The sequence below is a fragment of the Microcebus murinus genome, chromosome 4 (genome assembly GCF_040939455.1).
Source record: "Microcebus murinus isolate Inina chromosome 4, M.murinus_Inina_mat1.0, whole genome shotgun sequence".
NCBI lineage: Eukaryota > Metazoa > Chordata > Mammalia > Primates > Cheirogaleidae > Microcebus > Microcebus murinus.
Window position 1 is genome coordinate 63,535,873 of NC_134107.1, and position 14,407 is coordinate 63,550,279.

The window sequence follows — 14,407 nt, forward strand, 5'->3', positions numbered from 1 at the left end:
GGTTAGGGTTAATTTATACAAAATATCCTGTTTGGCACACAGGAGTCCAGAATATTATAAATATTAAAAATTATGTTTTCTACTACTGTGTACACACAGCTAGTGTTCAATTTTAAAATTACCTATATATCTTGAAAGCTCACAATCATTCATAATCAATCAGTGTACTTTATTACTATTTATCAATGTCACTCACTGGTGTCTAAGAACATGAAGGAGGGTCAACTAGCTTTCTTCTATCTAGCAGAGCAGCAAAGATTTACAAAAAAATTTTAAAGGAAATTATGGCCTCAACTTGAAATACCCTGCCCATACTCATGTTACACGATTAAGAAGACAGATATATATGCTTTCACACAAAAATCAAAGTTTCAATAAAAAAGATTAGAGAAGCTAAAAAAGAACTATACTGGCAGCCTGCTTCTTTCAGTTTCATCTATTCTTTTTAGGCCTTGTACACATACTAATTTTTATGTTGTATAGAAACAGGCACTTTCACTTACTAAAGAGAAAATGTGACCACATTATAATAGAGATCTGGGGACTGTTAGGGGTTCAGAATTCCCTAATGTTGGAATACTTTAAAATGACAGAAGGGGAAGGGAAGGTGAAGAAGGTACTGACATCAATAGACGCCAAGGGAGAACAATTAAGAATACAGTTGTGCCTTATTGGCAGAGGATATGTTCCGAAACCCACAAGGGGGATGCCTGAAACTATCTATAGTACTGAACCTTATATTCACCATGTTTTTTTCTTATACAGTAACAAGCAGGTAGTATATGGAGTATGCATAAGCTAGACAAAAGGATGATTCACTTGCTGGGCAAGATAGAGTGGGACAATATTTCATCATGCTTCTCAGAACAGTGTGCAATTTAAAACTTATGAATTATTCCTGCTATTTTCCATTTAATATTTTCAGATCATGGTTTGCCGTGGGTAACTGAAACTATGGAAAATGAAACTGCAGATAAGGGGGGACTGCTGTAGTGAAAAACATGGCAAATTTTTAATACTCATGGATCAGTCTTAAAAAGTAAAACCAAAAATAATTATGTTCTCCATTTTGCTCTTGATTTTCAAATGATCCCACAGTCTATTTTTCAGAAATCTTAGAACTTGATTCTTGATTTTACATGTCAATTAGAATTTCTTGGAAAATTATTCAGAATGACATTTTTAAAGAAAATTTTCCCATTTTCTCCATTTCCTTATGTTTAATTTCTCCCTATTATTCCAAAAGAATTAAAACTGAATTAAAATGATATAATTTCCCTTCATTTCCTCAATTTTTGTTCATTAAATATTTGAAGACAATTATAGCAAAAACACAGAAGTCAAATGGCTAGGAAATAAATTTCAACTATGACATACATCAGCTTATAACCTTTGGCAAGTCATTTTACCCAGTTGGGCCTCATTTTCCCCACCACTGTAAATTTATAGAACTAGATTGATAATCTTTGATTTTATTCCCTCTAACCTCTTTAGCAAACTCATAAAGCTATTAACAGAAGAGTCTTGCAAAAACAGGCATAAATATGTCTTAACACAGAATTTCTTGTCTCTGTTCAGCCTAAGCTACAACACTCTAAATCAGCACCATTTGAAAGAACTTTCTGTGATAAAAATGTTCTGTAACTGCAATATCCAATATTGTAATAACCAGTAGCCACATGCAACTTCTGAGTATTTGAAATGTGGCTAATGCCACTGAGGAACAGGATTTTATTTTATTTTAGACACAGGGTCCCACTCTGTCACCCATGCTGGAGTGCAGTGTCATGATCATAGCTCACTGCAGCCTCGAACTCCTCAGCTCAAGATATCTATCTGCCTTGGCCTCCCAAAGGGCTGGGATTATAGATGTGAGCCACTGCACCTGCCCAGAATTGAATTTATTTAATTTTATTTGATTTAATATCAAACAGCCATAGGTGGCTACTGCCTACCATTATTAGATGATCTGTTCTAGATCATGCACAAGTCATTTCTACCTTTCTTAAGAATGTGAAACTGAAATGGCCTGCCCAGGTATGTCATTGTGGCTAACTGGGCATGTTTGTAAAAGCAGGGAGTTTCAACTGTGACAGGCACCAGAGATGTTTAGATTAACGGTTAGCTCTCACTCATAAGACTACACTGTCTAGGCAAATAATTTTTGCTACTGTCTCTATAGGCTTCTATGGCCTGTTTTAATTACCTGGGAAGTCATAATTGAAACATGTTCTAAGTGTCATCTTTCCAATAATCACACTTACAACAGATTGCTAATATTTTAAATTAAGCCTCAGTATTAGAAAGCATACCTTAGCATCACAATTTCCAATAATTTCAATTTTTTCTGCCTTCAGTTCCACATTTTGCCTTTTGGATGGACTTTTTACCAGCAGCCCTTGGACTTCCACAGAACTCCCAAAAGCCAATTCTCTATAGTAACAAAAAACCAACACAAACAAGATATCACTACATATAACTTTCATTTTAATAGAAATCTTGCTATCAGAACATTATAATACTTAATGACAGAAGTTTTTACTCTTAATTGGGTTAAACAATCTTCAGAATTTATAGATACTCTATTGCAGGGGTCCTCAAACTTTTTAAACAGGGGGCCAGTTCACTGTCCCTCAGACTGTTGGAGAGTGCGTACTGTGGGCCTGGGACGAGTCGGCTGCTAAGCAGGACAGGCAGTGGCGGCAAAAACACCCGGAGGGCTGGATAAATGTGCTAGGCGGCCTGTATGTGGCCCGAGGGCCGTAGTTTGAGGACACCTGCTCTACTGTATACCAAAATTATAAAAATGAATTCTATAAGCTTTAAAATGGAAACAAAGAGAGGTAAGGATTTGAATATAAGTATTTGGAATTAACAGGTTATATAATTCTCCTTTTTAAAAAGTTGGCCAAAACCTTTTTAAAAGATTGCAGATCACTGTAAAAACTGGTGAAATCAGAACAAGGTCCGTAGTTTCGTTAACAGTACTATACCTATGCTAATAACCTGGCTTTGATAAAAGATGTTATCATTTTAGAATAAGGTCCGCAGTTTCGTTAATAGTACTATACCAATGCCAATAACCTGGCTTTGATAAAAGATGTTATCATTTGGAAAGCTGAGTGAAAAGTACATGGCAATCCTCTGTACTATTTTTGCAATGTATTACTTGTTTTTAAGTTTAAAAAAAAAGTTAGTTAGCTAATGGCCTCAGAACACAGAACTACTTTCCGGTTGACAAGTATAGGTTCTAATTCAAGTTCATCCACAAATTAACTATATGACTACTATGGAAAATCATCTAAATTCATTTAAGAATCATCTATTAAGAAGTAGGCTGGACTAAATGATCATCCATCCATTCTAATTCTAACATTTCATAACTACAGAGTGTATAAGTGCCTCCTTTAATAAACTGTATTGAAATATAATACAGTATAGTATACAAAAAACTGTATTAAAGTAAATGTTAGAAGATTCCTCACTCAGTTTTGTTTGCTTGCTACATTTACTATATGCTATTTCTTTTAAATTTATTCTTATGTAATTTATATAAATAAGATTGTCCACTATTGCATTATAGGAGGAAAACATCTGGTATACTCTCTCCAAACCTAAAAGGGTATTGTGAGATGCTCTGACTTAAAATATGCACGAATTGACATATATGAATTTTACCCTAACGGCTGTTGGGAATATCTCAAAGAGATAGGCAGTCATCCTTTAGAACCTCTAAAATGTAGGTATTAGACATACCCATGTGATTGTTTTACTGATACACATAATCAGAAAAAGTAAAAACCTTTAAAAAGGTTACTATTACATCATAACAATCTTTTTTGTTCTGCCCATTGACCAAATAGTCTGAGACTCATGAATCTATTCAATGTGTGAAGAGCATTAACACCAACAATCCTTGAAATAGCAAAGCATACTTATTATAACAAACTAGAATAATGTTCTCCTCCTCGGAGTTCATATCCTAACATTAAAATGATGTTATTTTTAAAACTTGATGAATGAGACCGTAAAATTTTTTCCATTTATTTAACAAGTTAACAACTGATCACTTTGTCAGCACACTGCTAGGGCCAAGAATACAAAAGTGAGTACATTCCTAACTTCAAGGAACTAAGAGTGTAGCAGAAGTCAAATAAGAATACAATTGATTACTATCCAATGTGATACATTCTAACAGAGGTAGGCACAGGATGCCAAGGGAGCATAGAAAAGGGGTACTTGACACAGCCAAGGCATGGGAGCATCAGATGATGCCAAATTGAAACTATGAAAGACAAGTGAAGAGGCTATATCAGGCAGAGGTAGCAACATGTACAAATGCTAAAAGATAAAAAGACCAGAACAGTTTAAAAGTGATGCAAGTAAAGACCAAAACAAAGCACAGGAGAGGGATACTGGCATGTGATGATGTCAGATAGAGGAGGAAAGGTCTGAGCTTGAAGGATTTTGGTTCCAAATATTTAGACTTGATCCTCAAAGCTATGAAAGCAGATTTACTTGGGAAGATCACTCAAGGAGTAATGTAAACATAGGATTAGGGAAGTAGGAGGCAGTGGAGATGAGGAAAAAAATCAAAGAACTCTGAAAAAACAAACAAAAAAACAAAATAAAACTCACCTACTGTCAAAGCTTGAATCTGCAACAACCTGAAGGCTTTCCAAAGATGACCCATCATTTACATGCAGGAATAAGACTTCCTTCTGGGATCGGACTGAACGAATCCACCCCTAAGGAAGAGAAATACATTTAAGGAGCTTAGAACACATAGCACATTATACTTTCATTATATATACACATAGAAGACTAAATGAAAGAAGAAAAAAATGTACTCACAATCCTGCCTCAACAAATTAACTGCTTTTAGTTTACCCATATGCATAATAATTTGATTCTTATCACAGCGAGATATACACTTTGGTATTCTTTTTTGTTTGTTTTCTTATTAAAGCTCATCATTTTGAATGGATGCCTAATATTCCATCAAGGTGATAAGCCTAATTCACAAAACCAATCCTCCCAATATTGGATATTGCAGGTCTTTCCTCCTTGACTCCCACCCCTGCCCCCCAGTTATAAATAACTGGGCACTATCTTGATACCTTTCTCCTTTTTATATCCAATTCCCAGAAGGGAAATTATGTACTTAAAGATTAGAAATATCTTTATGGGATTTTTTTCCTTTTACAAAGTAGCATACAAGAAAAGCTCTCAAAAAATTTCTCATTATGTGGGACTGCAAATTAGTGCAACCTCTGTGGAAAAGAATTTGGAGATACCTCAAAGAGCTAAAAATAGAAATACCATTCGATCCAGCCACAGCACTATTAGGCATCTACCCAAAAGAGAAAAAGACATTCTATAATAAAGACACCTGCACCCAAATGTTTATGGCAGCACAATTCACTATTGTAAGGATGTGAAAACAACCCAAGTGCCCATCAATTCATGAATGATTAATATCTGGTATATGTATACCAGATATGGTATACATATATATGGTATATGGAATAATATACCACTGTTGTTTCAATAATAAGAAACAACAGTGATCTAGCATCTCTTATATTTTCCTGGATAGAGCTTGAGCCCATTATCTGAAGTGAGGTATCACAAGATCAGAAGAAGAGGGTCCACATGTACTCGCCATCAAATTGGCACTGACTGATCAACACTATGATGCTCACACGGTAGTAGTATTCTCCAGGGATTAGGGGGTTGGGGGATAAACTCACAACTAATGGACGCAGTGAGCATTGTAGAGGGGAAGGGCATGCCTCTAATCCTCGCTTGGGTGAGGCAATGACATAAAATATAACCAAAATGTTTGTACCCTCATATCCTGAAATAAAAAAGAAAAAGAATTTCTCATTATGAACCCATATTAAGTGACACATTAATTTTCAAAGACTGTCTGAATTTAAAGGTTAGGTGCATGCAAGTACAATTGAGATGTCTTCAAGTAGACCAGTAACACTAAAAGCATCTCTCTCAGATACATCCAACTTAAATTTCACTAGCACATTAGTTAGGAGAAAATAATGTTTTTCTAGCAGACACTGAATTACAGTGTCCTACAGGTATAAAGCAAATGAGCAGACAGGCATTCACCATTAAACATGCTGGGAAAAAAGCAAGAGATGATCCTACTTAAACACTGTACTGACCCTTATTTTCCTTGTGTCCCCACCATACCCTATACACACTATTATTAAAAGCCCTTCTGTCACTTATTTGCATACTTATAATGCACTGAGTGAAAGAATAATGCTTTAGTTCCTTTCAAGTGTACTGCCAGGCACATAATAATCTTAAGTAGTAACTTCAACATAGTAATCCATGAATGTTTTTCAGTGAAAGATTATTTACCATGTATTGAACATCTATGTAACAAATGGTTTACCACCTTCACAAACTGTTTCATCTCACAACAACTCTATGGATTATCCCCATATAAAAGTGTAGAAACTGAGGCTCAGAAAAGTTACATAACTTCCTAAGGGTCACACTTGTGGTAAAGGGTGGAGCTTGAATTTGAACCCAAGTCTATTTAACTAAAAAGCCCTTGACCGAATGGGCTACCTTGAATTAGGTATAAATTGCCTCAGCCTCCTGTACAAGGCCCTTCATAATGTGGAGCATGCTTGTCTTTCTGGTTTCATCTTACCATGCTGCCTGGAAAGTATCTGCTGTTTGGTCATGCTCAATCAGTAGTAATTTCCAAAGCAGCATTTTCTTACATTTACTTATTAGTAAAAGTTAACATTTATTGAGCAATTTTTAACATGCTTTTAAGCTCTTTATTATGCCACTTAATAATCATAAGAACTTAGAGAAGAGGTTATTACATTTTAGAGATGAAGAAATATATTTAGAGATGTTACAATAACCTCTCTAAATATTCCAGGTTCACAGTTACCAAGTAGTGGAGTTGGGATTCAAATGTAGTTCTTACTTCAAAGTTCTTGTTCTTAACAAGTTTTTCTGGGATGCTACTTCTATCCATCCCCAGTTCTTCTGCCTCTGAAGGGTAACACATCCTTCAGGACTCAGCTGAAATGTCATCTCATGCAAGAAATCTTGACCTCCTCACACAGTTAAGGAATTTCTGTTTTCTCATAGCTCTTTACTTATATATACCACTGCCAGTTATCACACAGTTGTAATTATTTTTTTTAACCATTAGACCAGGGCTGGACAACAGAAATATGTGAGCCACATATGTAATTTTAAATTTTTCTAGTAGCCACATTAAAAGTAAAAACAAATAAGTGAAATTAATATTTAACCCATTATGCCCAAAATATTCTCAGCATATAATCAATACAAAAGTATATTAACGAGATTGTTTTCAATTCTTTTTTGTTCTTCAAAATTGGTATGTATTTTACTCTTACAACATGTCTCGATTTGGACTAGTCAAATTTCAAGTACCCAGAGTCACAACTGGCTGGTAGCTACCATATTAGACTGAACAGGACTAAAGAAAAAGCCCCTGGGCAGTAGGTTCTGTTTTCATCTTCAAATTCTCTCTTAACTAGAGCACAGAAGGTATTAATAAATGTATACCCAATTAATAGGTCCATGCAACAAAAGGTTTTGATATGGATAATGGAAAGACTACCAAACCCTGGATGGGCCCAGTGGCTCACACCTGTAATCCCAGAACTTTGGAAGGCTTACACAGGAGAATTGCCTGAGGCCAGGAGTTTAAGACCAGCCTGGGCAGCACAGTGAGACCGTCTCTACAAAAATAACAACAAAAACAAATAGCTGGGCATGGCAGCACGAGTCTGTACTCCTAGTTAATCAGGAGGCTGAGGCAGGAGGATCACTTGAACCCAGGAGTTCCAGACTGCAGTGAGCTATGTTCATACCACTGAACTCCAGTCTGGACAAGAGAGGGAGATCCTGTCTTTATTAAAATACACACACACACACTCTCTCTCTCTCACACACACACATATATAGATATAGATCTCACACACACATACATATAAATCAAAAAAAATGCAAAGGGGGCAGATTGGTCATACTCCTAAAAAGCAAGAATGTGTGAAGACAACAAAAATAATTGCATCCGTGTGTTTCAGCGATCTAATGAGGAACAACCAAACCACCTTGCTTAACCTGCTCCTTGAAAGGGGAATCTTCTATACGAAGCTGCTACAACTACTACTAGCAAGAGAAATACTAGCAGCTAACATTTATAGAACGTGGGCCACTATTCTAAATATCTCATACCCATTATCTCATTTAATTTTCACAACTCCATGAGGTAGGAACTATTATCTCTATTTTTATAAGAGGAAACTGAGGCTTAGAACACACAAACAACATGTCCATAATTAACGAGCTACTAAGTGGTAGAGATTTAAATAACCCTAGGCAGCTTGACTCCAGAGCTCTTTCAAACCTCTACATTCCCTTTCTCCTCATTCATTAAACATACATTACACACAAAGCCCCATTTTAGGAACCGAGGCGCCTACAAGTGGAATAAAAGGCACGGTTCAGTTGAGTAAGTATTTACCCTCACCCATGTGTGAATACCAAAATAGGTAAAACATGGTTTCTCCTCTGAAGGAGCTAGCTCAAGACAAGCACTTTATAACCGTGGATATTCCTTACAAAGGATAAAAGTGGAGAAAACGGGGCTTGCTCGTTTACATTTTTTGTATGATAAGCAAGTTTCCGGGTTAATGCCCTGGTATCATGAAAGCAAAGTTCCAGCATTTTAGAATCGGAACAGTTCCGTGAAAAGTAATGCTATCCAAGGAAATGAGAAAGTGCGGTGCAATGCCTCCACTGTCTAACTTTCCCCTGCTGGTGGTTGTGTCTGACCAGAGGATACAAAGTAAAGCTAGAAGATGTGGATGCGCCATCTAAGTCCTTAAAAGAAAAAATCCACCCCCTTCCCATACACCAACCTGGACCTTAACGCGCTCCCCACTCAGGTTCTGGGCCCCGAGAGCGTCTCGCACGCTCAGTTTGGCCGAAGGTTTGTGCCTGGGGCAGGGAGCGGAGGAACAGAAGCGCAGGGCTCGGAGAAGGTACCGGGCCGTGAGCATCGCGCGGCTGCCCCAGGCCCTCCGCGGGACCAGCCCTGAGGTCGGCGGCTCGGACCCTGCCTGCAGGCGCCCACCCTTCTCAGCAGCTCCCCTCTTCTCGGTTGCAGCCCTGCCTTCAGGCGCTACGGAGCCCCTCGGCTGCTCTTTCTCCTTCAGGGCTCCCAGCTGCCCCCACAGAATCCCTTCTCTGTTTCCCTCTTCACAACCGAGAGGAATGGAGACAGCACACTCGGCAAACGCCACAGAAACCACGCTCAGAGGCAGCCCAGGAGCCTCGCCGCCCCGCGATAATTCTAAACCTGCGATTCGACCCCGGGCCGCACGCGCGCAGCCACCGCCTCTACGTCACCACGCCAACGCCGCCTATGTCATCACGCTGTGGAGGTTAAGAGTGAGCATGCGTACTTTTGGCCCTGGTCTAAGGAGGGAGGGCCGGAGGGAGGGGCGGGGCCAGGAGGGAAGGGGCGGAGTTAAGGCCCTGTGGTTGTAGGAGTTATCGCTGAAAATACTAGGAAGTGTATTTGGTTGAGGTGGGGAGGTCTCAGGGTCCTCATTTCTAAACCTTTCAGGTGAGGCTGAGGAACACTGAGAGGCAAGGAGTGACTGATGCAGAGGAAAAACGTCCTTGAGATTCTTAAATTGTTGACAGGATTAACCTGAGTATGAAATCAGTCGTTCCTGAGTTCTGAGCACAGAGAAAAACCAGACATGGTCCCTGCTCAAGTCACAGTTGTGGTATCAGACATCTAAACAGACCATTGCCTTACAGAGCCTGAGTGTGGGATGCCAGAGGTGGCTTCCTGGAGCAGGTAGTCCGCTGACAGATGAGACATTGAATATGGGAGTCACAGGAGGCATGATGGTGTAAAGATGTTGCAGAGAGACTTGGAGGAATGCCAAGAGTTACCTGTCAAAATCTTCAAGTCTCTCTCTCCTCATCCCCAACATAGTTGTCTGCGTTTGTTTCACCTGGAAACAATGCCCCTTTTAGATATTAGGCTACCTTTTAAATTCATTAAAAAAATTTTTTTTTCCTTTTCTGTAACTCAGTGACAGTTATGAAAATGTTTCTATCTAAAAAATGAAAGGTAGAAGTAAGGGCTAGTTACTTAAAGTTGCCACTATTAGTATGCCCATTTTACAGATAAGAGACTTTAGGTACAGAATGAGTAAATGGCCTATTTAAGGGTACACATTCTGTAAGAGTGAGATATAAACCCAGAAGTGCTGGTTCTGTGTACTGAATTACTATGCTATATCATGTCTCAAGGTAGAAAATAAAATCATGGTCCCTTCCATCAAGGAACTCATGCTCTAGAGATGGAAACTGGCAAAAAAAAGATAATCGCAATATAAACCAATAAGTATGCATATAGATGTACATGCCAATGTGGAGTGGTAGTCTGGAGAAAATAGTTAAGCTGAGTTTTTGAGGAGAATCAGAATTTTGCCAGGTAGGGATGGAAGAAAATTTCTTGCCAGAAGGTGGGCAGGAAAGGTGGCCAGGAGGATAAATGGCCTGAAAGAATTGTAAAACTGTTCTCAAGACAGACTAGAAAATATCTCCTATGAAAATATTTGGGCACTTCTTGAACCTTGAGAAAACAAAAACAAAACTTGCCATGAAATGTCTTCAGAATTATGTAGCTATAGGCCTTTAAGAAAAAAATAAGCATGCTTCAATGAGTTAACTGCAAAATCTGGGGGATAATATAGTCTGGAGTACACAGCAATGATGTTTATTCCAGTGCAAATCTCTTCTTTGTCTGTGCCTACCCTGTGCAAGGGATCAAAAGCAGTAACCAGTTGGCTCATCTCCTGCCCCCAGGTATTTTTCTTGCCTTTTGCTATGGTTTTTTTGTCCCCACAAAAACTCATGTTGAAATTTGATCCCCAATGTGATGCTGTTGGGAGGTAGAGCCTCATGGCAGGTGTTTGGGTTGTGGGGGCAGATCCTTCATGATTGGCTTGGTGCTATTCTCACAGTAGTGAGTGAGCTCTCACACCTTTGAGACTGGATTAGTTATTTTGGGAATGAATTAGTTCCTGCCAGAATGGGCTGTTGTACATCTAGGACACCCCTCAGGTTTTCCCCTCTTTGCACATGTCCATCCCCTTAACTTTGCCATGCTGTCACTCAGCACAAAAGCCCTGGGCAGAAGCCAAGGCCATGCCCTTGAACTTTTCAGCTTGCAGAACAATGAGCTAAATAAACCTTTTTTCTTTATAAATTACCCAGTTTCGGGTATTTTTTTAATAACAACACAAAATGGACAAAGCTACCTTCTTTGTCCCTCAAACCCTATACCCCATCTGACAATGTGCATCTTAAGAACTGGAATCTGAGTCCTGAAGAGTGGAGATCCTGACTTTCCTTACCCTCCTTCTCCCTTACTACTTGTTTAAGCCAAAGGATTAATTATTTCCTAACCAGAGGACTACTGTCCAGTAGTATTGAAATTAAAATTGTTATTGAAACAGTGATTGAAATTGAAATTAGGGATGGTTAATTTAAAATGGATATAATTGAAAGTTGACAATAGTATTTATGCTTCTGGTGCTGAATTCAAACTATCCTCTGTATCTTCTGCTATAGCAAATCATATCATCTTCTTTATTTTTATTTTCAATGTTGGCTTGATACCTCCCCTTTTAGATTCATCACCTTCTAGATGGTAGCCAGAGTGATGTTTTAAAAATGAATATAGTGTTGGCCCTTGACAACACAGATTTGAACTGTGCAGGTCCATTTACACATGGATTTTTTTCAACAAATATATTGGAGCATTTTGGGGGGATTTGCAATAATTTCAAAAAACTTACAAACTGTTTAGCATAAAAATATCAAAATTAAGAAAAATATGTCATGAATGCATAAAATACATGTAGATACTAATGTATTTTATCATGTATTATCATAAAATATACATAAATCTATTATAAAAAGTTAAAATTTATCAAGATTTATACACACAAATAGTTACAGGCCATACATGGCATCATTCACAGACAAGAGGAATGTAAACAAAAGTAAAGATGCAGTATTAAGTCATAACTGCATAAAATTAATTATAATATATACTGTACTACATAATAATTTTGTAGCCACCTCCTGTTGCTGTTGCAGTAAGCTCAAGTGTTTCAAGTATCTGCTAAAAACACCATGTGATATTAATCATCTCTAAGTAAGCAGTTCATCTCTCTAGTAAATTGCATATTGAAGTAAATAGTTATCTCTGGCAGTTCTCACGTATTTTTCATCATATTAACTGCAATACCATAAATCTTGAATAACACTATGGGACCCATACGAAATGTCACTAGTGATGCTGGAAGTATTCCCAAGAAGCAGAGAAAGTCATGGAATTATAAGAAAAAAATTGAATTGCTTGATATATACTCTAAATTGAGGTCTGCAGCTGCAGTTGCCCACTGTTTAAAGATAAATGAATCCAGCATAAGAACTATTGTAAAAAAAAAAAAAGAAAGAAAAAGAAATAAAAAGAAAATGAAACTCATGAAGTCATCACTATAGCTATGTCAGCAGGTACAAAAATCTTGCACTTTTTGTGAAATACCTTTTTCTCTCATACTGAAAGTGCAGCTTTTATGTGGGTACAGGATTGCTGTAAGAAAGACATAACTGTAGGCCTTTCTAATATGATTCAATAAAAAGCAAAGTCATTATATGACAACTTAAAGCAAAAGGAAGGTGAAAGATCTAAAGCTGGGGAATTTAATGCCAGTAAAGGATAGTTTGATTGTTTTAGAAAGAATTTTGACTTTAAAAATGTCAAGATATTAGGAGGCAGCAGAAAAGTACCCAGATGCCATTAAGAAAGTCATTGAGGAGAAAGAATATCTGACTGAACAGATTTTTAATGCAGACGCCCTGTGCTGGGGGAAAAAAATGCCACAAAGAGCATTATTAGTAGGAAGGAAAAACAAATACCAAGATTTAAGGCATGAAGGGAGAGGACAACACTACTGTTCCATACAAATGCAGTCAGGGTTATCATGGACTTACCTACAAAGCTGCTAACCCCTGAGTCTTGCAGGAAAAGATAAATACCAGCTGCCAGTCTTATGGTTGTACAAGAAGGCCTAAACAATGAGAACCCTTTTTCTGAATTATTTCCATCAATGCTTTGTCCCTGAAGTAAGGAAGTACCTTGCCAGTGAGGGACTGACTTTCAATGTTCTTTTGGTATTGAGTAATGCCCCTGCCCACCTGGAGCCCCATGAGTTCAACACCAAAGGCATTGAAGTAGCCTTCTTGCCCCAAAACACATCTCTAATTCAGCCTCTAGATCAGAAGGTCATCAGGTCCTTTAAGGCTTGTTACACACAGTACTCTATGGGAAGAACTGTCAATGCTATGAAAGAGAATCCTCAAAGAGAGAACATCATGAATGTCTGGAAGGATAACACCATTGAAGATGCCATCATTGATATAGAAAAAGCTGTGAAAGCCATCAAGCCTGAAACAATAAATTCCTGCTGGAGGAAACTGTGTCCAGATGTTATGCATGACTTTACAAGATTTCCAACAGAGCCAATCAAGGAAATCATGAAAGAGATTGTGAATATGGCAAGAAAATAAGGGTTTCAAAATATGGGTCTTGGATAAATTCAAAACCTAATAGACATCACACCAGAGGAATTAACAGGAGACAACTTGATGAAAATGAGTGCTTCTGAACCAGTGCCAGACAATGAAGATGAAGATGTAGAAGAGGCAGTGCCAAAAATAAATTGACATTGGATAATCTGGCAGAAGGGTTTGATTATTCAACACTACTTTTGACTTCTTTTATGACATAGAATCTCCTTCAAAATGGGCATTGAAACTGAAGCAAATGGTGGAGGAATTAGTGCCTTGTAAAGACATTTTTAGAGAAACGAAAAAGCAAAAACATCAGACAGAAATTATGATGTATTTGCATAAAATTCCACTGAGTGTGCCTGCCTCTCCTGCCTTCCCTTCCACCTCCTCTAACTCTTCCAGCTCTGCCCCTCCTGAGACAGCAAGACCAAGCCCTCCTCTTCCTTCTCATCCTCAGACTACTTAACATGAAGATGACAAGGATCAAGACCTTTATAATGATTCAATTCTGCTTAATGAACAGTAAATATATTTTTTTCTTCCTTATGATTTTCTTAACATTTTCTTAACATTTCCCTAGCTTACTTTATTGTAAGAATATAGTATGTGATATACATATATAGAAAACATACAAAATATATGTTAATTGTTTATGTTATTGTTATTTTTATATGTTATTAAGTAAAGTTTCTGGTCAACTTTATGTTATTAA

At 37.8% G+C, this 14,407-nt stretch overlaps 1 protein-coding gene across 4 annotated transcripts in view; it reads right to left on the minus strand.

Moving 5' to 3' along the window:
• The window catches only part of NARS2 (asparaginyl-tRNA synthetase 2, mitochondrial), a 127,430-nt gene extending 117,963 nt beyond the window's left edge, over positions 1 to 9,467 (minus strand). For 3 of the 4 annotated variants that reach the window (XM_076002345.1, XM_076002344.1, XM_012744526.2), the window contains exons 1-3: positions 8,949 to 9,433; positions 4,639 to 4,748; positions 2,313 to 2,433 (exon numbers count right to left, since the gene is read on the minus strand). In XM_076002345.1, the coding sequence (XP_075858460.1) occupies positions 2,313 to 2,433; positions 4,639 to 4,748; positions 8,949 to 9,089 (372 nt within the window). In that variant the 5' untranslated portion in view covers positions 9,090 to 9,433. Of the gene's footprint in view, positions 1 to 2,312; positions 2,434 to 4,638; positions 4,749 to 8,948 lie in introns of all 4 variants that reach the window. The other variant, XM_012744523.2, reaches the window with a different exon arrangement.
• Between the last annotated feature and the right edge of the window lie 4,940 nt (positions 9,468 to 14,407).